Here is a 23,727-nt window from a genome sequence, read left to right as displayed (position 1 = left end):
GAAAAGCAATGAATGCCGATTAGTGCTCATGAACGACGCAAGCGTGGTGTAAGGAGAATAGATAAGGATTCAGGCGCATTTATTTGTCCGCATCTGAATATAACAAAAAACGGCGACGATTTGCAAATTCGTGTCGCGGTTTGCCCTATACGTGCACTGACACTGCACAGTACATTAATTTTGAGAGTTAGGCTGTTTAGGTTCACAGTGCATTCATTTGCTTTTCATCGCCACCGAGAATGGACAGCACATGGCCGGCGGGTTCGAATCCACGGCCTCGTGCTCAGGGCAGCAAAACACCCCCTTGCCACTTGACCGTCGTTCTCAAGCCGAACATATTATTTCCGAATTGTCTTGGAATTCCAGGTCAGTGTTAACGAAACGCGTCGACACAAAGAAAGGGGTGTGCAGCCACACGCTCATTCCTGTTATTACGAAATTCTTGCGAGGGACTTCGCAATAGCCAACAGTTGGCAACGACGATCGACAGAGTTTCGTAAAAACAAAGCGTCGTTGCACGGAGGCGAAGTACTGTATGCATGCATACTTACTTCGCGTGAGCGCGCTCCAATAACGAGGAGGATTTCGCAACAACGAGGACTTCACTATAACGAGAAATGACGAGCGTGATCGAACGAGGGCGTACAGGCACGCGCGCGAAAGCAGCCTGCGCATGCATATAGTGCTCGCTGCAACGTTTCTCAGCTCATTCGACGAAGAGATCCGCTTATCTCTCTCGAATTCTTCCTTCCAGTTAATAACTCGTCCTTTCTTTTTTTTTCTGAGTTTCCAGCCAGCTGCGATCTGTCTGTCTGTGATAAGCGAACGCCGAAAGGCGGGCGATGCGACCGCTCTGCAAAATATCATTGGTGCGTGAGGCAGGCATATGACGCAACCTGACGGCAAACTAGACCTACGCTTGGAGCTCTGATTTCGTCACGCGTGAACTCGGCTACAGGCCCGAGGTAGTAAAAAAAAAAAAAAAGAAAGACTACAGCGAAAGAGAAATCGAGAAAACCCATAAATACATATACGCAAGAGGCGCACATACTAAAAGTATCCACAGATAAGTCACGCGGGATAATATATTCGTCGCTCTTAAGAAAGAGAGAACGATAGTTTTAAAGAAATAAGATTCCAGGAGGTTGACTACTTCTAAATACAAGGAATCACGAGCCCTGGTCTGGTCAGGACTACACCAGTCGAACAATGCGCGCCTATATATGTCTACCAGAGGTTTTCGGGAAGACATTGTGGGTATGTTTTTCATGACGGCCACTGTCATCATCAAACAGGTTTCTTGAGTTGAAAGGGCGGAGGCCTATCTGACTTTTCTGCAGCTACACCCTGCGCCGAGAAAGCCACGTCCATCTCACAACCCAGAAAATCCCCTACTCCGATCTTCGGACACCTGAATGCCTCGGCCGGCCCGTGTTTGATTCTTGCCTTTTCCCTACACTCCTCACTTACTCTAAAGAATTGCGCGCCTCTTCGACCGTTGATTCATCGATGATTCCTGCCTTCTCTACGTATGTACTTTAAACGCCCTCTCCCATTTTCTGATTCAGAACTCGGGGCAGATAGAAATTCAAAGAATGCATCAAGATACGTCTCGCTGTGCGCTTCGTTACGTGCTTCGCAACACAATTCAGCGCACGCACGCGCTGAATCGCTTTCTCAATCGAGGCGAATGATACTAGACCAACATTGCCGCCCCCTCCCCCCCTACCCTCCGTTTTCACGGACAGCTATACAGCACGAGGGTGGAATTTTTCAGCCTATAGGCAGAAACGCTGTATGGCACCCCCCCCCCCCCCCATTTCAGGCTCTGCTGTAACTACGGCACCTCGACGAACAACGATGATGACCAGATAAGTGGCAACTGGGGAACAAAAAAAAAAAGAAATAAACAAGAAATAGACCAGAACGCGGTCAGGCTAGGGCCGAAACCAAATGCGAGGAGACCCAGCACCGTTCGCCGCATGTATTACTGCAATGTATTACTACGGTTTATTACTTGACCTTTATTTAAGCGTGTATTACCGGCACTCGCTAGAGCAGGCACGCCAGTCAGTTGGGCGGATGAGACTTAGCAGTCTGCGGGATACGATGTCCGTAGTTGGCGCAGCGCGGGGTTAAGTGGAGAAATATCAGCGGGACCTTAGTCATGAGGCGACCTCAAGACGATGACGATTACTGACCCGATGGAGCATAGTGCTGCGAGCGCTACCCAAGTTGACCCGCTTAAAGGAACGCTTATCAACGGCCTGAAATTCGCCGGTGCCCGCACGAATGAAAGACACACAGCGTGCCGACGGCCTGCACGAAGAGAGCGTGTGAAAAATATAGGCGCCAGGGGAACGAAAAGCGATTGCGCGCAATTCGTACATCAGCTAGGGCTATCGATATCAATAGCTCGTCTCCGGGAAGGCCGAGAAGCATGTGGCTTTTTTCGACGCAGAAATGTATCCTTGCCTACCATCTCAAAAGTGCCGCGTGTAGAAAAGAAAAAAAAGAAAGACTGCAGAGCGCGCTTAACCCCATTTACAGAACTGCTTTCATTTACTGCATCGTCATTGTCATCGGAGCAGTCATCATCATCACTATCGCCACTATCATCATCACTAAATCAACTAAATGCACCGTCACTGATATCGCTATTACCATCATCACTATCAACTAAATGAACTGTCACTGCCATCTTTATCATTATCATTATCCCTAACTACGGAGCCATTATCATCGCTACTGTCATCACTATCCTCTAACTGCATCGTCATTTTCATCGCTACTATGATCCTTACGCTAGACAAGGATAATTACGATCTGTTTCTCACGAGCTCGGCATGGTACTCCACGCCGAGGTGGGCTCAGCTGTGGGTCGGAAGGGTACGTAGTGGTTCGATTCCCGGTAAAGATCAATTTACACGGTCACCCAATGCGTCACCAATCAAGCGACGCGACAGGTGCCCAGAAAGTTTTAGAAATGGAGTTACTCATTTCTCACCTCCCGAGAAGCATTGATTGAGTCTCCCGGGCCTTACAGGTAAATTAATGAGTGACACTAAGCTGTCAAGATTCGCGTACAGCCGAAAGTCGGAGGCGGAGTGCTGCCAAATGCTAAACTGTTCTATTTCGCCCGCGTCGTCCGAGGACCGTGCTTCATTCTCGACATGATTAAAGCATCCCCCCCCTGTCACGATGCCACGTGAGATATTACACTTTTGAGGCGATATCGTTGCGCGTCACAGAATCCTAGGTAGTCGAACTCTCCGGAGCCCTCCACTACGGCCGTCTTTCAATGCCCGAATATTACACTTTTGAGGCGATATCGTTGCGCGTCACAGAATCCTAGGTAGTCGAACTCTCCGGAGCCCTCCACTACGGCCGTCTTTCAATGCCCGAATATTACACTTTTGAGGCGATATCGTTGTGCGTCACAGAATCCTAGGTAGTCGAACTCTCCGGAGCCCTCCACTACGGCCGTCTTTCAATGCCCGAATATTACACTTTTGAGGCGATATCGTTGCGCGTCACAGAATCCTAGGTAGTCGAACTCTCCGGAGCCCTCCACTACGGCCGTCTTTCAATGCCCGAATATTACACTTTTGAGGCGATATCGTTGCGCGTCACAGAATCCTAGGTAGTCGAACTCTCCGGAGCCCTCCACTACGGCCGTCTTTCAATGCCCAAATATTACACTTTTGAGGCGATATCGTTGCGCGTCACAGAATCCTAGGTAGTCGAACTCTCCGGAGCCCTCCACTACGGCCGTCTTTCAATGCCCGAATATTACACTTTTGAGGCGATATCGTTGCGCGTCACAGAATCCTAGGTAGTCGAACTCTCAGGAGCCCTCCACTACGGCCGTCTTTCAATGCCCGAATATTACACTTTTGAGGCGATATCGTTGCGCGTCACAGAATCCTAGGTAGTCGAACTCTCCGGAGCCCTCCACTACGGCCGTCTTTCAATGCCCAAATATTACACTTTTGAGGCGATATCGTTGCGCGTCACAGAATCCTAGGTAGTCGAACTCTCCGGAGCCCTCCACTACGGCCGTCTTTCAATGCCCGAATATTACACTTTTGAGGCGATATCGTTGCGCGTCACAGAATCCTAGGTAGTCGAACTCTCAGGAGCCCTCCACTACGGCCGTCTTTCAATGCCCGAATATTACACTTTTGAGGCGATATCGTTGCGCGTCACAGAATCCTAGGTAGTCGAACTCTCCGGAGCCCTCCACTACGGCCGTCTTTCAATGCCCAAATATTACACTTTTGAGGCGATATCGTTGCGCGTCACAGAATCCTAGGTAGTCGAACTCTCCGGAGCCCTCCACTACGGCCGTCTTTCAATGCCCGAATATTACACTTTTGAGGCGATATCGTTGCGCGTCACAGAATCCTAGGTAGTCGAACTCTCCGGAGCCCTCCACTACGGCCGTCTTTCAATGCCCGAATATTGCACTTTTGAGGCGATATCGTTGCGCGTCACAGAATCCTAGGTAGTCGAACTCTCCGGAGCCCTCCCCTACGGCCGTCTTTCAATGCCCGAATATTACACTTTTGAGGCGATATCGTTGCGCGTCACAGAATCCTAGGTAGTCGAACTCTCAGGAGCCCTCCACTACGGCCGTCTTTCAATGCCCGAATATTACACTTTTGAGGCGATATCGTTGCGCGTCACAGAATCCTAGGTAGTCGAACTCTCAGGAGCCCTCCACTACGGCCGTCTTTCAATGCCCGAATATTACACTTTTGAGGCGATATCGTTGCGCGTCACAGAATCCTAGGTAGTCGAACTCTCAGGAGCCCTCCACTACGGCCGTCTTTCAATGCCCAAATATTACACTTTTGAGGCGATATCGTTGCGCGTCACAGAATCCTAGGTAGTCGAACTCTCCGGAGCCCTCCACTACGGCCGTCTTTCAATGCCCGAATATTACACTTTTGAGGCGATATCGTTGCGCGTCACAGAATCCTAGGTAGTCGAACTCTCCGGAGCCCTCCACTACGGCCGTCTTTCAATGCCCGAATATTACACTTTTGAGGCGATATCGTTGCGCGTCACAGAATCCTAGGTAGTCGAACTCTCAGGAGCTCTCCACTACGGACATCTTTCAATGCCCAAATATTACACTTTTGAGGCGATATTGTTGCGCGTCACAGAATCCTAGGTAGTCGAACTCTCCGGAGCCCTCCACTACGGCCGTCTTTCAATGCCCGAATATTACACTTTTGAGGCGATATCGTTGCGCGTCACAGAATCCTAGGTAGTCGAACTCTCAAGAGCCCTCCACTACGGCCGTCTTTCAATGCCCGAATATTACACTTTTGAGGCGATATCGTTGCGCGTCACAGAATCCTAGGTAGTCGAACTCTCAGGAGCCCTCCACTACGGCCGTCTTTCAATGCCCGAATATTACACTTTTGAGGCGATATCGTTGCGCGTCACAGAATCCTAGGTAGTCGAACTCTCCGGAGCCCTCCACTACGGCCGTCTTTCAATGCCCGAATATTACACTTTTGAGGCGATATCGTTGCGCGTCACAGAATCCTAGGTAGTCGAACTCTCCGGAGCCCTCCACTACGGCCGTCTTTCAATGCCCAAATATTACACTTTTGAGGCGATATCGTTGCGCGTCACAGAATCCTAGGTAGTCGAACTCTCAGGAGCCCTCCACTACGGCCGTCTTTCAATGCCCGAATATTACACTTTTGAGGCGATATCGTTGCGCGTCACAGAATCCTACGTAGTCGAACTCTCCGGAGCCCTCCACTACGGCCGTCTTTCAATGCCCAAATATTACACTTTTGAGGCGATATCGTTGCGCGTCACAGAATCCTAGGTAGTCGAACTCTCCGGAGCCCTCCACTACGGCCGTCTTTCAGTGCCCAAATATCACACTTTTGAGGCGATATCGTTGCGCGTCACAGAATCCTAGGTAGTCGAACTCTCCGGAGCCCTCCACTACGGCCGTCTTTCAATGCCCAAATATTACACTTTTGAGGCGATATCGTTGCGCGTCACAGAATCCTAGGTAGCTGAACTCTCCGGAGCCCTGCACTACGGCGTCTTTCAATGCCCGAGTCGCTTTCGGACGTCGAACCACATAAAACCAACCAAACCAAACCGTTTTCTATACTTTCTAAAATCCCAGATTTCAGTGACAGCAGACAGAATGTGTGTCACTTCTAGAACATGGTACAGTGTATATCGATTGAGGGCAACTTCGATTTGTCTCCAGCCTCTTTCTAAGCCTCAATTAATGCGCCCATCATCGGCAGCAAAAGTAAATTCCGGACCTGCGCTAAATAAAGCTCCCACCGCGCGGCGCGAATAAAACGCATTATGTATTCACCATCAGAGGAGATCCTCGAAAACGGGTTACGTCTATTAACAGCGATTTAATTCTCCATGTTCTCAACGATAAAAATCTGAATAAAAGAAAAGACAGTTAAAAGAAAAGACGGAATCCGAGCGCTTAAAGGACCGCGAGTAAGTTAGGAGAACCGACGTTCCTTTTTTTTCCCCACTAATGGGTGCGCGCGTTTGGCCGTAACCTAGTTTCCCTCCATTATCGATGTGGTAGTTCCGATCATCCCAAATATTATTTCCAAGCACTCCGTTGGCATGGACAGAGTGCAGTCGCGTCGTCTCCCGTTTATTTCGTTTTTCGCGTTTCCTCACTGGGGACGGAAGGGAAGGAAGGGGCAAGGAAGTGGCCAGCTATACGGAATGAATTATTTCCCTTAGACGCTTCTTCCTCGGACGTCGCCAAAATGCATTGCAGTAATAGTTTTCGGCTCTTTTCAATCATTCCTCGGTCTTCTGCTTTCTTTCTTTTTTTTTCCTGTCTTCCCTTTTTCTCGGAAACAAGCCCTCAAAGGTGTACTCGTCAGTCGCATCTAATGAATTATTGATCTCGTCTCCTTTGATCTCGGCGGAGGTAGAAATCGTCGCACGAACGACGCACTACTACGCTTTTTGAAACGTGTCTCACATATGTTCCTGTTTAATAAATATACCCCGAGGACTCACGATGACGTCAATGCGCGGGAGAGCATTTGAGCTTGGTTTTAGTGTTTCTTGCCGTTAATGCGTCGTCTTGCCCCTCGGAGTGTTCGTCGCGATGCTGAAGTTCGTACGGCAAATGAATTCCGCTCACTTTTGACCCAATTCGATAACTTGTAATTGATTCAAGATTTTATACTGGATTCACCAACCGAAAAGGAGAGGACGCGTGATAAGGTCGGCGGCGCTTGCGTGAGCGAGCGGTTTGGAGACGCCGCTCGCAACCCAAAGACCCCCACCATTGCTTTTAAATAAGTGCTCCGTACAAAAAAAAGAAGAAAATAACCTATCACATTCATTGCATTCATTCAATGCTAGCGCCCATTACCAGTTCTATACGACACGAAGCAGGCTCTTAACGTTGAAGTGAGCGCTATAACAGGTTGAATTAGCGGGCAGCGATGGACAATGAATTGACCGAATGACCATGCTGAACGCGTAATCGTTATGCTACTCGGAGACGGTATACTCTGAGCGTAAACCGTTACAATTGATACACTACTTCTTAAAATAAATTTAAATTAACTCCCCATGCATATCGTTGAGTGGAATAGTCTGATAACACAATATTGATTTGTTTTTTGGGGTTTAGTGTCCCAAAGCGACTCAGGCTATGAGAGACGCCGTAGTGGAGGACTCCGGAAATTTCGACCACCTGGGGTTCTTTAACGTGCACTGACATCGCACAGGCTAACATAATATTGTAAGGTAACCCAAGTTAGGTTGTCGTTAATAAGGTTGCATATGCGATTCTTCTACACACGAGGAAAAAAAAAGGCGCCGAAAGTTTCCGCGGGCCCGCTACTAGATACCGGTTCAGCCAATTATTCAGAGGCCATGTGTGCCCTAATTCGTACGCTTTATCTCCAGACGCGTGTTTCTTTTTCCCGTTCTGCGCAATTGCATATGACTACGTTTTACCAACAGAATAACTGCCACAGGAGCAAAAATCTCGTTTCTTATTTTTTTTTTTCTACATCTCGTCCCGTATACATCGTGGAGAAGACTAGCCTTTGCGATTTCTGATTACTTAGCTTGCGCCTGTCTTGGTGTGTTCAAAACCCCGTAACTCTAAACTAATCCGTGGTCTTCCCTAGGACTTTACAGATTCGCGGTAGGCAAATACAAGTTATTCATCCATCATGCGATTCACGCGTCAATGGACTCATCGGCACCTTATTGACATGTCGGTTGAATCGCCACTCGGCACAACGTCCACTCGGGCCCATGGATACCTGCGCAAACTGACTCGCTCAAGCATGTATCCATGGCACCGTAACGAAGCAAACGGTGCTCTCACGTATGTACTACCCTTCCCCAACCCTATTTCCGCAGGTGGTCTAAACATTTACTACCAAATTACGTTTTCGTCTATCGTAACCATCAAACCACAAACTATACCACAGAATTCCTTTGACAGTGTATTGACTTCCTATTAAAATCCTCGTCAGGGATTTCAAACCACAAACTATACCACAGAATTCCTTTTGAGAATGTATTGACTCCCTATTGAAATAATCGTCAGGACCGGCACAGCCGCACTGAAACTCCAGCTCCCCTCGAATGGGCGGACACACGGGGAGCCGCCGGTACAACGTGCAGAGTCAGCCGTCGACCCCAGCTGATCGACCGCGTCGGCTTTAGAGCCTCGCAACGACGACACGACGCCAGATAGCGCCGCGCTGCCGCGCAGTGTAATGAAATCCGCTCGAGCGCGCGCCGAGCGGTAATAAGGGCGGTAGAGACCCTCGCATACCCCCCTCTCCTTTTCCTTTCCCTCGCGCGAAGCCGCGAGGAAGAGGCCATTACCACGCAGGAAGCCCCGACCACCACAACGCACCGTGCGCATTACAACCACTATGACGACGACGACGACGACTTCGATCGAAATTTGCATCCGCGACCACTCCGATGCGTGCAGGATGCGCAATATAAACTGGCTTTTCTGGAAAAAGTAAACGGTTAAGTAAACAAAGGTGGAAGGAGGGAAAGCGATCAAACGCATTGAAATGCACCGCCCATCGCTGCGCGGCTTCCGGTGCCTGGTCGTGAGCACAGAGAGACACGGGCACGGGCACCGCCGCCGGAGACACGCTCCACGTCCCAGTGCGGCGACGCGAATTCAGACAAGTGTTCTCCCTTTTACAGGCCCCGCATACTGAGCATCTCGAGAGCACGGCATGATTCGCTTGGGGGAGAAGCTTATAGCCTGGTCGGCTGAGATCAGCATCAAGGCATCTGTCGAAAGGTGCTCCCGGAATGGGTTTATGCCGTATACCCAGTCCCAAACTAAGGTGAACGCTAGTTAGTGACATAATTTCGGAAGCCAAGAGGCTCTTGGGTGGCACGACTTTTCCGAGAACTGGCGAGCAACGGTTAACTTCAGATTAACGGAGAGCATGGATTCCGAGTCAATTAAGGAAAACCTAGCAGAGACCGGCACAGAGTCCTGTGGTAAGATGAGTGCGGGTCAACAGGGCTAACGTGGAGGCGGAGGAGGAAAACATATATGTAAACCCAATATTTGTGCGGTGGTGAGTAGTGAATATGCACGGGAGAACTGCCTTCGTGTCGCTGGAGACGGCTGCGATTCTGGTGAAGTTGTTGATTCCAACATAATTACCGAAGAGAAGCAAGTTCCAGCCACAAAGAATTCTGTTAATGTTGCAAACTGCACATGTGATGCAATGGAATGCTGACTGTACCGCGTCATGGCGAGGGGTAACTATAAATGGCGTCCAGGGGAGAAGGGTTTATGCGTTCTGCATGGCAGAGGGTAGAATGTATGAAAGCTGCCGTAGCTATAATGGCACCGACAGTACTTACATCCAGGAAAAATAGGGTAATTAAAGTTCACCTTAATTGCCGGCGCAACGTAAGGGCGATTTGTTTAATCTACACCAGCTACGCCAGCACAGCGAAAATCCATTGTAGGTATAGGGGATTTCCACACTGGTGTAGCTGGTGTAGATAAAACAAATGGCCCTGTAAGCACCGACCGAGTTTTGAAAAGAGTGGTGCCTCCTCACGACGCGACAGAAAGTTCAGTGCCCATGATCCACACGTAAGCCGACAGAACGTCTTACCGACGTTACGAGGACATCACGAAATCTACAAGAGATCTGAGAATGCAGCCTTCTGTCATTCTAGGCGGGTTAACGATATGCCCCCTTTACAATGTCCTTAGACCGGTTACGCTACACATGAATCATTGGAATTAAATAGGAGAAATTTTTGTTCATTATAATATTTTGGACACTACACATTACAATTATGTCATGTGAATTTCAGAAAATTGCGATGAAAACGCAACTGCGTTGCGAAACATAACGCATATTTGCCAATCTTAGGAGTATAATTATTTTTTTTTCCTTTCTGTCCATCTCCCGTTTGTAACCTGACACCTTCAGCGGGTAGTGTTAGAATCACCAAGACGATAAGTAGATATTGATGGCAGGCACTAAAAATTTGACCTAGCCAGAGAGCAGGCGTTTAAATCTTAGCCAGAGGTCGGCATGACAAACGTGCTTGGTTTGGCAAAAATTAGGTCAAATACGTTTTTTTTTTAAACATGCATCGTATTTCTATGTAGCACTTCATCGCTTAGAGCTTATTATTCTGCGCAAAGCTCCCATCGCACCAACTCTTCCGAGATTTCTTGTTGCTCAATTATTCCAAGTTTTACTTCTGCCGTTAACGAGAGCGGCACTCTGCTGATTAAACGTTCGGACCAGAGACTTTATAAAAAATACGAATTAACTCCCTGCCTTTGCAGCTATATTAAAAGATTCCTCGCTAATCTGGTGCGATTGGTTTGGCTACGCCCAAAAGAAATTCGTGTAGCGCATCCCGAACCACCCAGCCGACACGGGTACTAGCTAGCTTTAACACGGGCTCAGCTGGCACTGGCCACCATGGACTCACCAGGGAGACGGGAGAGTTCGTGATGAACCGAATAATTTAGTCTCGGAAATGGTAATGGAGAGAAGGAAAAAAAAATCAAACAACAAAAACAATGATACGCTAGAAAGTGAACTTCACGATAAAAAAAAAAAGAGAGGAGGACGATCCTCAGTAAATGTTGTGTGCTGAGTAAAACAAAGCAATCCAAATAAAACGAGCCGCAGAAACTCGAAAACCGACACACAGAAAAAACGTGATCATAGACTCGTCGTCCTTGCCTCCAGACCTAGGTCAGATGTACGACTAATCTTATATATTTTTTTTCCTACAAACTGTGAAATGGTCTCGTTCATGTGTGCTAGATCGTGGCGTCTGAACAGTTCGGCGTATTAAAAGAGCCTATAGCACCGCGCTCACAAGGACCTCCTATTTAAGTAAGGCAGCTTTGCGCTGACGCTAGATAGAAATGCGTGTATCAGAAAGAACAAAAAAAAAGGAAGAAAGCCTAGACAATGGCTGTTCTCGCCGAAGGAACCCTCATCAAGCTTGAAATGATCGTACCCCGTAGGGATCGATGCTAATGTAAGGTCGATTTCATGCCACTCGGCGGCGTTTCTGCCCAAGCGTCGTTGCAGTGGTATCTTAGCATTACCGTATCTCGTTGTTGTTTTTTTGTTTTTTTTCTTCGACAACGGTTAATCAGCGATGACCGCCCAACAAATATAGTAGACAGTTTTAGCTTACCGTGATCCGCAATCCGCTACCGTGATCCGCCACCGCGCGTTCCACTGCGCATGCCCAGATCCCCTTGACGCCGATAGATGGCGTCACATACTTGATGTTAGTAAAACCCCTCTATCTTGGAAAGTAGCGAAATTGTAAGATCTTTGCCGCCGTTTCCCTCTCCCGGCGCTTTCGTCCTCGCTCCTCTACGCTCCCCTCTCCAAAGAGAGAGTGAGGGCGGTTTTTCTGGTTTTTCGTTGGCTACCGGGCTCCCTCACGTGGCCAACACGTCACCATACGTCATCAGCGCACTCAAAATCTTGTTTTGCTTGTTTTTTATTTTCTCACTGCCGCCATTAAACTGCCTCGTCGTGCCGTTCCTGTGGCTAGCGCGCGTGCAGTTTCGTGCGCGCGATGCTGTGCTGCTGCGCGTTTCAGCGTTCAAGTAGAACAGAAACAGCACGTAGAACAGAACGACTGCCGCGCTTCGCTGATTACCAACACGGCACCGGCAAGGTTAATTGAGTTGAAGAACTTCACAGTCTCACATGTCACTGACGAAGCCATCACCAGCCGTCCTCGCAACTGTAAAAATTGCTGAGAACTTTTTCCGCAGTAACAGAGAGGCTCTCCTCAAAACTTCAATCAGCATTGCACAACTGCAGGCCCGGATAAAAGATAGAATTTCATTGGTATCTTGCTTCCCAGCCTGCCACGATGTTGTAAAAGAGATTGTGAGTGTTTTCGCGAAAGTACGGATCCAGATCCTTGTCCGAGATGAACCCTCCAAAATATCTCCAGTGACTAGCAGTAAATGCGGTAGCAAAAGCGTAGGCATGCGGGTCGTTGCAGCTCAGATTCGGTGACAGTATGCATTCGTAATTTCATGTTTTATTAATTTGAAACATCTGTGAAAGTTGTGGTTTGAAAATCTGTATACAATTATTATTTTGCCTGTCGCCTGAATGAATCTGTAAATACTTCAAAATTTCTGGTAACTGATTGCATCTTTTGAAATATTCTCGTGCATATCTGAAGCTTATTATCATCGAAATTAAAATTGGATTGCAGCGTGTGTGAAAAATGTTTGTACGAAAATTATTTGCTTGCGCTTCGTTTTCATATCTTTTCATTTCGTTAAGGGTTCTCAGCATCTTCCAACTATCTAACAGTGTTTTTCTGTGCATTTATTTTTATTTGGAAATGTGTGCTTTGAATTAATGTGCCTGCGCCAGTCTTACGACCCTTTTCAAAGCGACCAGTGCTGTGTCAGTAAAATCAAAGATGCTACTTGGTTCCAATGTGCAACAGTGTTTATCGCTACATTTCTTCTATATTTGGAACTGTATATTTTGTATGCGCCACATCTTACGACCTTTAAAGCAAACCAGTATTGTGCCAATTAAATAAGACGCTATTTTGCCTGAGTCACTTTGCTGATCAATTGATTTTGCGAAGAAATAAAAGCCACTTTTTGCACCTACACTGCCTCTGATTAGCTGCCGTAGGAACATTTCTTCATCGTTTTCTTACAGATGCGATTTGAAAATGAAAGCATACAACAATCGACGCTTTTGCTTATAGGTTAGCCAGAAGCGATCGATGTCAGAATTCGTCGGTTTGCCGCTCACGCGCAAAGATGCAGAAGATTTCTGAAGGGGGCATTGGCCTTCATTCAGGGCCATTTATCTGTCACCCAACACAGATGACACCATAATTGCCTGCTCAGTTTATTTTCCGTTCTTTATGCTTCAGAGTATCCGAGCGCGATGCTGAGTGCAAACATTTCTTGCCATTCTCAGCGTGTCTTCTCCTTCCTTCTTTGTTGTTGCGAGCAATATGTGCCACTAAAACCAAACATAACATTTGCAAATCGATTATATATTTACCTGTGTAAAGCAGATCTAAAAGAACGCTTTAAAAGGCAGCACAAGCCCCCGTCATTCACTACCATTGGCCCTAGGCAGGTTCAGCGTGCCGTGCGCAGCGCTCCCGCCGGTGGGAGAGTGAAATCAGAGGAGAAATGAGGAGGAAAGCAGCCGAAGGGAGGAGAGTTTCGCTACTTTCCAGATAGAGGGGCTTTAGATGTTAGCACATAGACCTGCCGCGTCGGGACCAATCAGCTTGTGCGCCCCACCCACGCACGGTGGAGGGTCACGGTGGCGAATCGCGGATCACGGTAAGCTAAATCTCTCTAATAGCCCAATCGACAACGCTGCCATGGATTCACGTATCATTTCAAGATAAAAAACAGCGCGGCTACTTGGGACAAACAGAGAGGAGAATAACGGACAAGCGCTGACTAACAACTTTCGAGGTACCGAGCGGCAAGGAGTTGCAATTTTTAGATTTAAGGTTAGTATTAAAGTTAGATCATGTATGCTGGGCTTTCCGGCAGCGTTCGGAGAAGCCGTTACTTAGTTACAAATCAGCCCACTCAAAATTGGTAAAATGTGGTATAGCTGTCGAGTGCTTGGAATCTGCCCTTTCAAAATCGTGTGAGCATGAAATGATTAGTAGTTTTGGACAGCAGATTGACAGATTAAGATTGGCGGCATATCCGGATCAGGTAATCTCGCTTGCCTGTAACAAAATTTTAAGAAAACTAAAGTCGGTAGATAGCTCTCAGCCACAGGAGCAGGGCAGTAGAAAGAAGTACGCAGTCATCCCTTACGTACACCGGTTGTCGCATAGGTTAAGGAACATAGGATCAAGATATGGTGTTGATGTAGTATTTTCAGCCCCCAAAAAACTTGCCAAGATATGTGCCATAGTGGACAGAAGAATGAAGAATCAACAAAAAATAAGCGAGAGGAGGTCGTGTAAAATAAATCACCAGGTTAAGTTCGTACCATGTGCTGAAGGCGTGGTGTATGACATTGAATTTTCTTGCGGAAAGAGGTATATAGGCCAAACAGGTAAATGTATCAACACCCGTCTACGCCAACATAAGGCATCTTTGAAAAATGCCCCATCTTAGAACCTTGCCCTGCACTACAGGGACCGCCCTTTAAATAATGATCCGAGATATCCTGATAAAAAACTATGCACACCTCTTTTTAACAACACTAATGTAATCTACAGGCATAAGGATCAACTAACCAGGGAGTTATCGGAAGCCTATCACATCCATAGAAAAGGGGATAGTTGCGTGAGCACGCCATCGGTGCTTCTGCATGACCCTGAGATTGTATATTTGGATTCCCATGATTAGACTGATGCTTGTTTGGGAGCGCATGCGTCCTGGTTCTTGAGAAAAAAGTGTATATTACCTGTGCCTTTTTCGAATAAACTTCAGTTGTTAGCGCTTGTCCGTTATTCTCCTCTCTGTTTGTCCCAAGTAGCCGCGCTGTTTTTTATCTTGCAATGCACCAACTAGCTCAGATTTCCGTTCTTCTGCACGTATCATTTGCATCATCGTCTCCACACGGAACGAAGCCACTCATCTATACCACACTATCGACTTTGTTTTATCATTCGGCTCGTATGCACCTCTGAGATAAGCGCTCCTCCGACTCCACCATATTGCTCGTTTGACTGCTGTGCGCCCCTGACGATGATAGCACGATCGAAGACATGGTGCGAGCTGAAGCCGGCTTGCGACAGGTGAACATTCGAGATCACGTGCACACACCACATATATGTCAATCATTATGATTATCATCATCGTCATCATCAGCCTGACTATACCCACTGCAGGGCGAAGGCCTCTCCCATATTCCTCCATTTAATCCGGTCCTGCGCTAGCTGCAGCCACTCGACCCCTCACAAACGTCTTAACCTCATCCGCTCTTTCTGCCGCCCTGTGCTGCACTTTCCTTCCCTTGGAATCCAGTTTGTTACATGCCTATGCCCATTTCTTCCTGTCATTAACTGTAAAGCTGTTCATCTGACCCACTCTGCACTCTTCCTACCTCTTAACTTTACACCTACCACCGACACGTCAAGAGATAGGAAATCTCTATATTGAACCTAAAACGCAACCGGAAGCCGCATGCTCGCGCACGCCTAGTATGTGCGTTCTTGATAAGCGTGCCTGCCGCCGCAATGGTGACCCTTCTCGTCAGCCTGACGTTACACTCTGCGAACAATATATTATAGCCACATTGTTCTGCAAGCAATGTTGCCTCTTTTCTTTTTAAATCATCTCACTGGAACCTGTGCCACGACGGCCGCTAGACGTGCAGCATTTTTGCAACGCTGCTTCGGAAAACAGCAAAAAAAAAAAAAAAAAATGCTCTTCAGTCAGGTTTCTACGTTTTTTTTTTTTTTATTGTATGCTTGTTTTTGTGCAGGCTTCCTTAACTGGCAGTACAGTGAGGACACGTCACAGACTGCTTTCTACCTTCGAAATGGACGTCGAGTCGGACCCCGCGTGGCTACACGCCTCCCGTCACCACGGAAATTCCCGTCATCGACCGTTCCTTGTAACTCAGAATCTGCACGACGCCACTTTGCTTGATGTATAATCCCGATAAAATCTCGCGAGACAGTGCCAAATGTCATCTCTCGTCACCGCACGCCGCAGATGAAGTGATGATCACAAGATATCCACTCGTAACTATACGCGCAGTGCGATCCACACCCCACCGTGTGTTCTGATGGCGTAATTCGCAAAAGAAGAAAAGAACGCAACTGAACTACTGTTAAACGAAAAACGGCTACATAGAAAGAAGTTGGTGCTATGTTTATACAAGTCAGAATTCTTTTTTTTTTTCCTTCCTCGTTACGTCTCTGCCAGGCCCCCTTTCTATGGCTTGGCAATGTTTTTAGGGTACTCAAATATAAACCTTGCTTCCATCCACATGCCCTTCACTCCAGCGAATAGGCACGGATTACAATCGCGTTATTATGCACCTAAATCTCACCACGTGTGATAATTTTAAGCGCTATGAGGCAAGTGCCGCTTACTAAAGTTGCTACAAGTACCCCCCCCCCCCCCCCCCTTATTTTTATATTTGAGCGCACAGGGACAACGTTGGCACGTTTTACGACGACCATCCGCCCCGCTTCCGGTCGCAGACTGTTTCCGTCCACCACGTCCTTCCCGAAGCGGTCCGCCGGGGCGTGCGGGACGCGTTTTGCAACAGTGTAATTTCCCTGCGCCTTTTACCGCCGGTTTTGCTGCCCCGAAAAGCAAACTTCGACGCGGAAAATTCAGCCACGCGAGTTTTTCCTGCAGCTTCCGGCCGAGCGAGACGGCAAAAAAGAACACACAGCGCTTTCCACAATTACCCGAGGGGAGAAGGACGGGCCGCCACGAGTTCGTTATAGAAGCGAGTTCGTTACAGAGCGCTTTATAACATCCCGCATGCAGGAATGCCGGGAAGTGTGAGCTTCGCGTCTTGACTTTTCTCGGCTATAGTGCTCAACCAAAAGGGTGGATTATTTGATTTCTAAAACATAACTGCGCCACGATGAACCCCTCTCGCTCTTTCTCTCTCTCTCTTCCGCGCACGGAAACTATAGCAGCCGATCTCATTCGCAGTTCAGTATCGCGCAAGTAACTGCTATGTGGAAATTACTGAAGCATTTATGAGAGAGACACACGTAAAGACAATTCGTATTGCTAAGACCATCCACCGTGCTCAAAAACTAGCTGAGTAGCCGTTTCAGGCCGATTACTAGCCAAGCCAAATGTATACAAAGTTCGCACTTCCGGCCACCCCTGCGGTAGATTAGCGAAGTATTCCTTTTAAATAATCTTGAGAAACGCTACCGAAGGGACGGCCATGTAGAAGTTTGCACAACCTTATACCCCTTTAGCAGCTTGTCTACATCTGCTGCTCACGAAGAAACTGCAAATCCGAACCACACCCATTTATTAAAGTGCCTCTTAGAATTCGACCAGCTTAAAGCAGCGAAATATACGAAACTCGCAGGTAAAAAATGCGTAGTCCTTTTGTGCTAGCATCTGAGTTGCCGACGTATAATCGCTGAATATTAAGCGACGTGGGCGTTCAGACTTCTCCGCAATGCGCCGCACCGGTCTGAGGCCGCAGCTATATGACGTCATGTATAGCCGAGCTACGCTTTAAGCCATGAAACGGTTGCTTGAATGCACAAAACCAACACTGCAGTATACATGCCTCGTGAAGGGTTATTTGTGAACATCGCAACGCACTGTGGAATGTGGATGAAGCGGGCTTGAAACCATAAAATTTAGCAGCAATGACGTCACTACGAGTTTTGCTGCACTGCTCCGATGTATGCAGGAGAAGGCTTAACTTTTACTCTGTGATTACTTTAGTATTTTAACTAGTGGAGAAACCCTCCACATGCCTTACCTACAGACTCGGTACATTCAAATCGTCGCATCTCGTCCAAATGTCAAAAAGAGCCACTTCATTTTCGCCCCGCCGGGGTGGTGCAGTGGTAAGACGCCCGACTACTGTGCCGGAGTTCCCGGGTTCGAACCCGACCGCGGCGGCTGCGTTTCGATGGAGGCGAAACGAAGAGGCGTCGTGTGCTGTGCGATGTCAGCGCACGTTAAAGATCCCCAGGTGGTCGAAATTACTCCGTAGCCCTCCACTACGGCTCCTCTTTCTCTCTTTCCACTTTCATTCCCACCTTCCTCCCTTCCCTTACGGCGCGGTTCGGGTGTCCACAGAGCAAGTGTGACAGTTACTGCGCCTTTCCCTTCCTGTGAACCAATTTAACTTATTTTAACTTCATTTTCCTTTCAACACGACAGTAAAATCACAAGCAAGTGTGTCTGGCAAGTCGCAAGGTGACATGGCCAAGCGCTGACTGGTCGGCGAGTTGCGTGACGTCACAAGAACACGTGACAAGACAGAATCCGCTGCCATCTCGGCTGTCTGCACTTTCAGACGGGAGTTAAACGCCCCCAGGGTGCCATATGGATACCGAGTTAGCTTGAGAAAAGCAAGAGCGCTACAAACAAGACCTTGCGTTCGTGTTTGTAGCGCTTTTGTTTACCAATATGAATGCACACCAATTTGCTCAACTTTCTGCCCTGATACAGAATCAGCCACGCTGCTTCTATAAGGCTTTTATAAGGCCTTCGCCTTACACATAATGTGGTAACTAGCTTCGGTTGGGTCATAGTGGGCACGCGTGAGATAAGGTCACAAATTAAGGAGGTAGTGATAAAGAGAGCGGCACAGCGCTTGTACGCGAATGAAAGCCCGCGAGGAGCGAGGAGAATCGCTGACGGAAGCCGTTAATGCTGCCGAGTCGTATACGCTCAGAGGCGGAGTTTAGGTGTCCACCGTGATTTTTTATGGTTACGGAACTCCAAATCCCACGGCCCAACCATGATTAATGCACCCAGCGGACAGGTTAGTGCAGGATCGGACAGTGCCCTGACATGACGTGCAAGTGTCTTCAGCTTTACCAACCAGCCGTAAGAGGCTCCTCTGAATGCCGCAAGAGGGGCATGACAGAGCATTGCTGCCTCTGAACAGTGAAATGGCCTCGCATAGTGATCATGCGTTGCCAATGTCGGCCCTTTAGAGTAGTTCGACAATTTTAATGCGATCAAGACCTCTTATCCCAGCTGCGGTCTCCGGAAGACGTGCTTCTCACATGCCTAGAAACATAAAAAATATATATAAGTAAAGAAACGGGTGCCCGAGCGCTCTGCCTCGCCGTTCGCCCAGCAATGACGGCTACGCCGCTTCGAACTAGTTTTAACGCGATATTGTTAAGGGCCCCGTGTCGCAGAAAAGCCGGTGTCGGCGTTGTGGTTGTAACGCGAAAATCAGAAGAAAGTAAAGAAACAAAAGTTTTGCGCACACCCGTGGATTTCCTTCGCAGAGCGAGACGAGCACGGAACCCCTCCTCCACAGAACCGCATTCCTTCTATCCGGATGCCTTATGAATGTCAACTAACGTTTAGGTGCGCCACTGAAACTAATAGGGAAGTGATAGTTATTCGACTAGAAAAGAGTATTTCCGCTTTGCTGACATGCGATGAGGGGCTCACTGGAAAATTCATTCGACCGTACGGCGCTGCCGCAACAGATGGCGCGAGACGCCGCCCGATTTAGAACCTTATACATCCATCCATCGTCTTCAAAGCATTACTCGTTGAACTCTCAAAGGCAAAGCTGTGGCCTCCAATTTCAAGCTAGACGTGTACGCAACGCTACAGTGAAACAAACTGCTGTCGTCGATTGAAGAATTGTTACCACTCTATATGGAACGATCTTGGCAAGGAGACAGGTTGCGATGACAACGCGCCAGTAATATCTTTCACAACATTACGATGGTGATGTCCCTTGAAACGGCTGGGCGCTCGGGAATTTGTGCCTAGCCGAGAGCACAACCGAAGCAAAACAAAAGCGAGGAATGCTAGAGAACAAACGGTAGAAACCGCAGAACGACGTGCACAGCATTAGAGAGATTTAGCTTACCGTGATCTGCGATCCGCTACCGTGATCTGCCACCGCGCGTTCCACTGCGCATGCCCAGATCCCTTTGACGCCGATAGATGGCGCCACATGTCGGTACATAGACCTGCCGCGTCGGGACCAATCAGCTTGTGCGCCCGCCCACGCGCGGTAGAGGGTCACGGTGGCGGATCATGGTAAGCTAAATCTCTCTATTGACACCTGAATGTGTGCCTCCTAACGTTGTCTCTCGCAGATATTCCGCTCAACGGCATGCGTTACCCGGGTGATGCAGCGATGTCAGGAACATAAAACCGGAGGACTATAAGAAAGACACGAAAGAAGGTCGGCGCCATTCTTCACTCACCATGAAGTCGGCGGCGCGGCATCCGCTGGCCCTCCGCGGTCGTGGCACATTGTGGTCCGAGATGACGGGCACGTCGATGCTGGCGCGGCGCCTCTGGTATTGCTGCTGCGGCTGAAGTTGCTGAGGCAGTACCGGCAGCTGCTGCGCAGGCTGTTTGGCACGTTGCTGTGCTGCTGGTTGCTGTTGCTCGGGCTGCCGAGGCTGCTGTTGTGCATGCGGAGGCTGTTGCGGTTGCTGCTGCTGTTGGTCGTGCGGCGGGTCCTGGCCTCCGGTGCCAACTTTCCCGGCGGCCGTGGCCATTTTGCCAGCACCACCGCGCTCTCCTCTTGGCAAGGAGAGCTGCCCCGCTTGGGGTGACAAGAGACGAGAGGCAGACGCCGCGCTTCAACGGCTCGCGGGCAGGCTCAGGAGGCTCCCGGTCTTAGCGTGCTCTTCGTGTGCACCGTGCCTCGATTGCTGTGCTCAGCACTCGTCTCGTCACGGCCGCCTGCAAATAAGGGAGAGGACAAGGAGGGAGAAAGAGAGAGGGGTTTTTAATTTCAATACTCTAGGCACCCCTAGCGAGTTGCTGCTGCAAGGTGAAAAAGCAAAGGCACAGAAAACATATTTCTTCAAGAAGCACTACGACGGCTTGACGGCAGCTTTTCTTTTTTTTTTTCTTGCAAAGATAAAGCGAAGTGCATCACACGTACTGCCCCTGCATAGTGCCAACTCCTACGTGACTTATCATGCAGATCTTGGCCCCGCATAGAACTTGTGAGAGAACTTCTTTGCACATAGTCTCACCCTCGTAACATGTCACTCGCAACTCGTATACCACATACTTGTCGCGCAGATAGCGTCACGCATACATAGCAACTTTGAAATTGCTCGTGAAAAAAAACTTCTTCCCGCTGCGGTTACTCGGGCGTCTGACGCGGTAACACTGCTTGTCAATATTGTTTTAATCGTAAGATTCAATGCCTCGTTTCAGGCCCCAGTTAATGCCGTGGGAAGCACACTGGCCCCTAATGTGGTTCTGCAGGCTTTCGCTTCAAAAAATTACAGCCGAATAATGTTAAAAGCGTAGTATGTGCGCAGCACTGTTTACCACTTCTATACTTTTCTATGCAGCATTTTCCAGCTTGTTATACTTCGTTTTGCCTTGACATAAAACGCTCATGTGATTCCGCTCCCCGTACATTGTTTTCACTTTCTTTTGTTGCGAAACCAACAATATAACAGCCAATGCGAGACCTCAAATGGCCGCAGCTACGCTACGGTCTCCTCATAAAAAAATCTGCCTGTCATGACATTTCAATTCACGTTAAATCTATGTCATGGGCAGGAGCTGCCAACTCGGGTCGCTCCTTTCATATGGGAGGGTGTTATCAGAATCAGCCTGCCAGAACCCTTCGCGTTCCGTTACCTCAATGACACACAGGCATGTCCATACGTCTTGGTTGAAGCGTGACTTTATATGTGGGCTGGTAGCTTACGCTCTCGCGTCATACCCTTAAAGGATGAGCTTAAGTGTCCCCAATAATGGAGCACCTTACATTGATAGGCGTAATAGGGGAATAATGTAGCAGGCAAAAGAAGCTTCCGCCGTTGCTTTCGCAATTCAACTAGTGTTAACCAGAGCTAAACTGCAACTAATTTTTACACCTTGTGGAAATAAACGATTATAATTTCTTTTTTATATACATTTCAGTGCATGTGAATAATAATCGAACATAACTTTGTGATCTGGGCCGCGGAGTCAGTAAATGTGACACGCCCCCGCTCTACCAGTTAAGGCTCCTCTCCTAGTGGATGCATCTGCAGCCGCTCCGCCTCCTCGAAATGCAGCCGCCGGTGGTCGGGTTCGAACAACCAACCCGACAGCCGGCGGCCGAGTTTCGATGGAAGCGAAATGGAGTGGCGTTCGTGTGCTGTGCGATGTCAGCGCACGTTCAAGATCCTCGGGTGTTCGAAGTTACTTCGTAGTCCTCCACTATGGCCCCTCTTTCTCTCTCTCCTTCCTCCTATCGCTTACGGAACGGCTCAGGGAGGTGTAAGCGGAGAGGTGCGGGAGATATTGCGTCTTTACTTTCTCCTATAAACCAATTTACAAGTTTACGCGCGCTTCACGCGTTTTAGGCGAGGAGGACGCGGAGCGGCCACAGATGGACCTAGTGAGATAGCAGGGGCAACGTCACAGTTGCGGACTACGCGGCCGTCACCGGTACACGCGCGTATTTCTGCGGACTCAGCAGTCCCGTGTCGCTCGCACGCCAGCTTCCTCGCAGCCTTAACTTTTTAGGCTTCAAGGTTACTGAAAGATGGAGAGAGAGAGAACGTCTTAAGGCTGCAGCTGTGCGGCCGCTTCGCCTCCTCATTGCTAGGCCGCGTGACACGCGAGCGACCTTCTCTTTCTTCATTTCAAGTTCACGCAGAAACACACAGAGAAAAAGTGAGAGAGAGAGCGGTTTCGGACAGACATCGGCGGAATCCGTCATTCTGACTAATAAATGAAATCTGAATCAGAGAAAAAGGCCGAACTTCAAGAAAGCACAGTTATAGCCGAAATTGATTGTTGATATGCAGTGGCGCTCTTGTCATCCGTCCATCCATAAACTACATGGGTGCGTGGGGGCGCTTGCTTTTAATTAAACAATGGTGTGCCTGTGCGACTAAAAGCACGCACCGCATGCGCGGAGTCTGATAACAAGTGACCCCAACGCTGGCAATATCCCCAAGTGCGAGCATGGGAGCGGTGCAATCACCGAGGATACCCTGCAAGAGCAAACCTTGGGTTGGTTGGTTGGTTGGTTCACAGGAAGGGAAAGGCGCAGTAACTGTCACACTTGCTCTGTGGACACCTGAACCGCGCCGTAAGGGAAGGGATGAAGGTGGGAGTGAAAGTGGAAAGAGAGAGAGAGAGAGGAGCCGTAGTGGGGGGCTACGGAGTAATTTCGACCACCTGGGGATCTTTAACGTGCGCTGACATCGCACAGCAGCCAACGAATCGCGAGCCCGAAGGGTTGCACTAAACTTATCGCCGAACCCCTCGCTCAGTGCCTCAAGGCGATTGCTCAGATACTTCTTTTCTGCTCTTTCGCCCGCACTGAGAAACGTGTCAGATGACCCAACAATGCGTATTGTTCGGGCACACGCAGGCATTCCCTGTGTCGCCCACGGCCGTCCCGCGACGCAACAGTGTCGCGTAGCGTGAAACTATACGAGGCAAGGGGGCGATTGCCTATCGAAACCTCGCCAAGAGTAATCGGCGGCGGGCCGCGCCGCGTATTAGCAAACCATATCCCGTGGTTTGCTAATAAC

General features: G+C 48.7%; 1 protein-coding gene across 3 annotated transcripts in view; it reads right to left on the bottom strand.

Annotated features, from left to right (window-relative positions):
• Positions 1-23,727, bottom strand: part of dop (microtubule-associated serine/threonine (MAST) protein kinase dop) — a 364,897-nt gene that overhangs the window by 275,175 nt on the left and 65,995 nt on the right. For all 3 annotated transcript variants that reach the window (XM_084576407.1, XM_084576408.1, XM_084576409.1), the window contains exon 2: positions 20,425-20,911. In XM_084576407.1, the coding sequence (XP_084432533.1) occupies positions 20,425-20,724 (300 nt within the window). In that variant the 5' untranslated portion in view covers positions 20,725-20,911. The remainder of the gene's footprint in view (positions 1-20,424; positions 20,912-23,727) is intronic.

The sequence above is a fragment of the Amblyomma maculatum genome, chromosome 8 (genome assembly GCF_055883805.1).
Source record: "Amblyomma maculatum isolate TAMU_Amacu chromosome 8, ASM5588380v1, whole genome shotgun sequence".
NCBI lineage: Eukaryota > Metazoa > Arthropoda > Arachnida > Ixodida > Ixodidae > Amblyomma > Amblyomma maculatum.
Note: the sequence above shows the minus strand (reverse complement) of the source record. Positions and strands in the feature narration are given on the sequence as shown.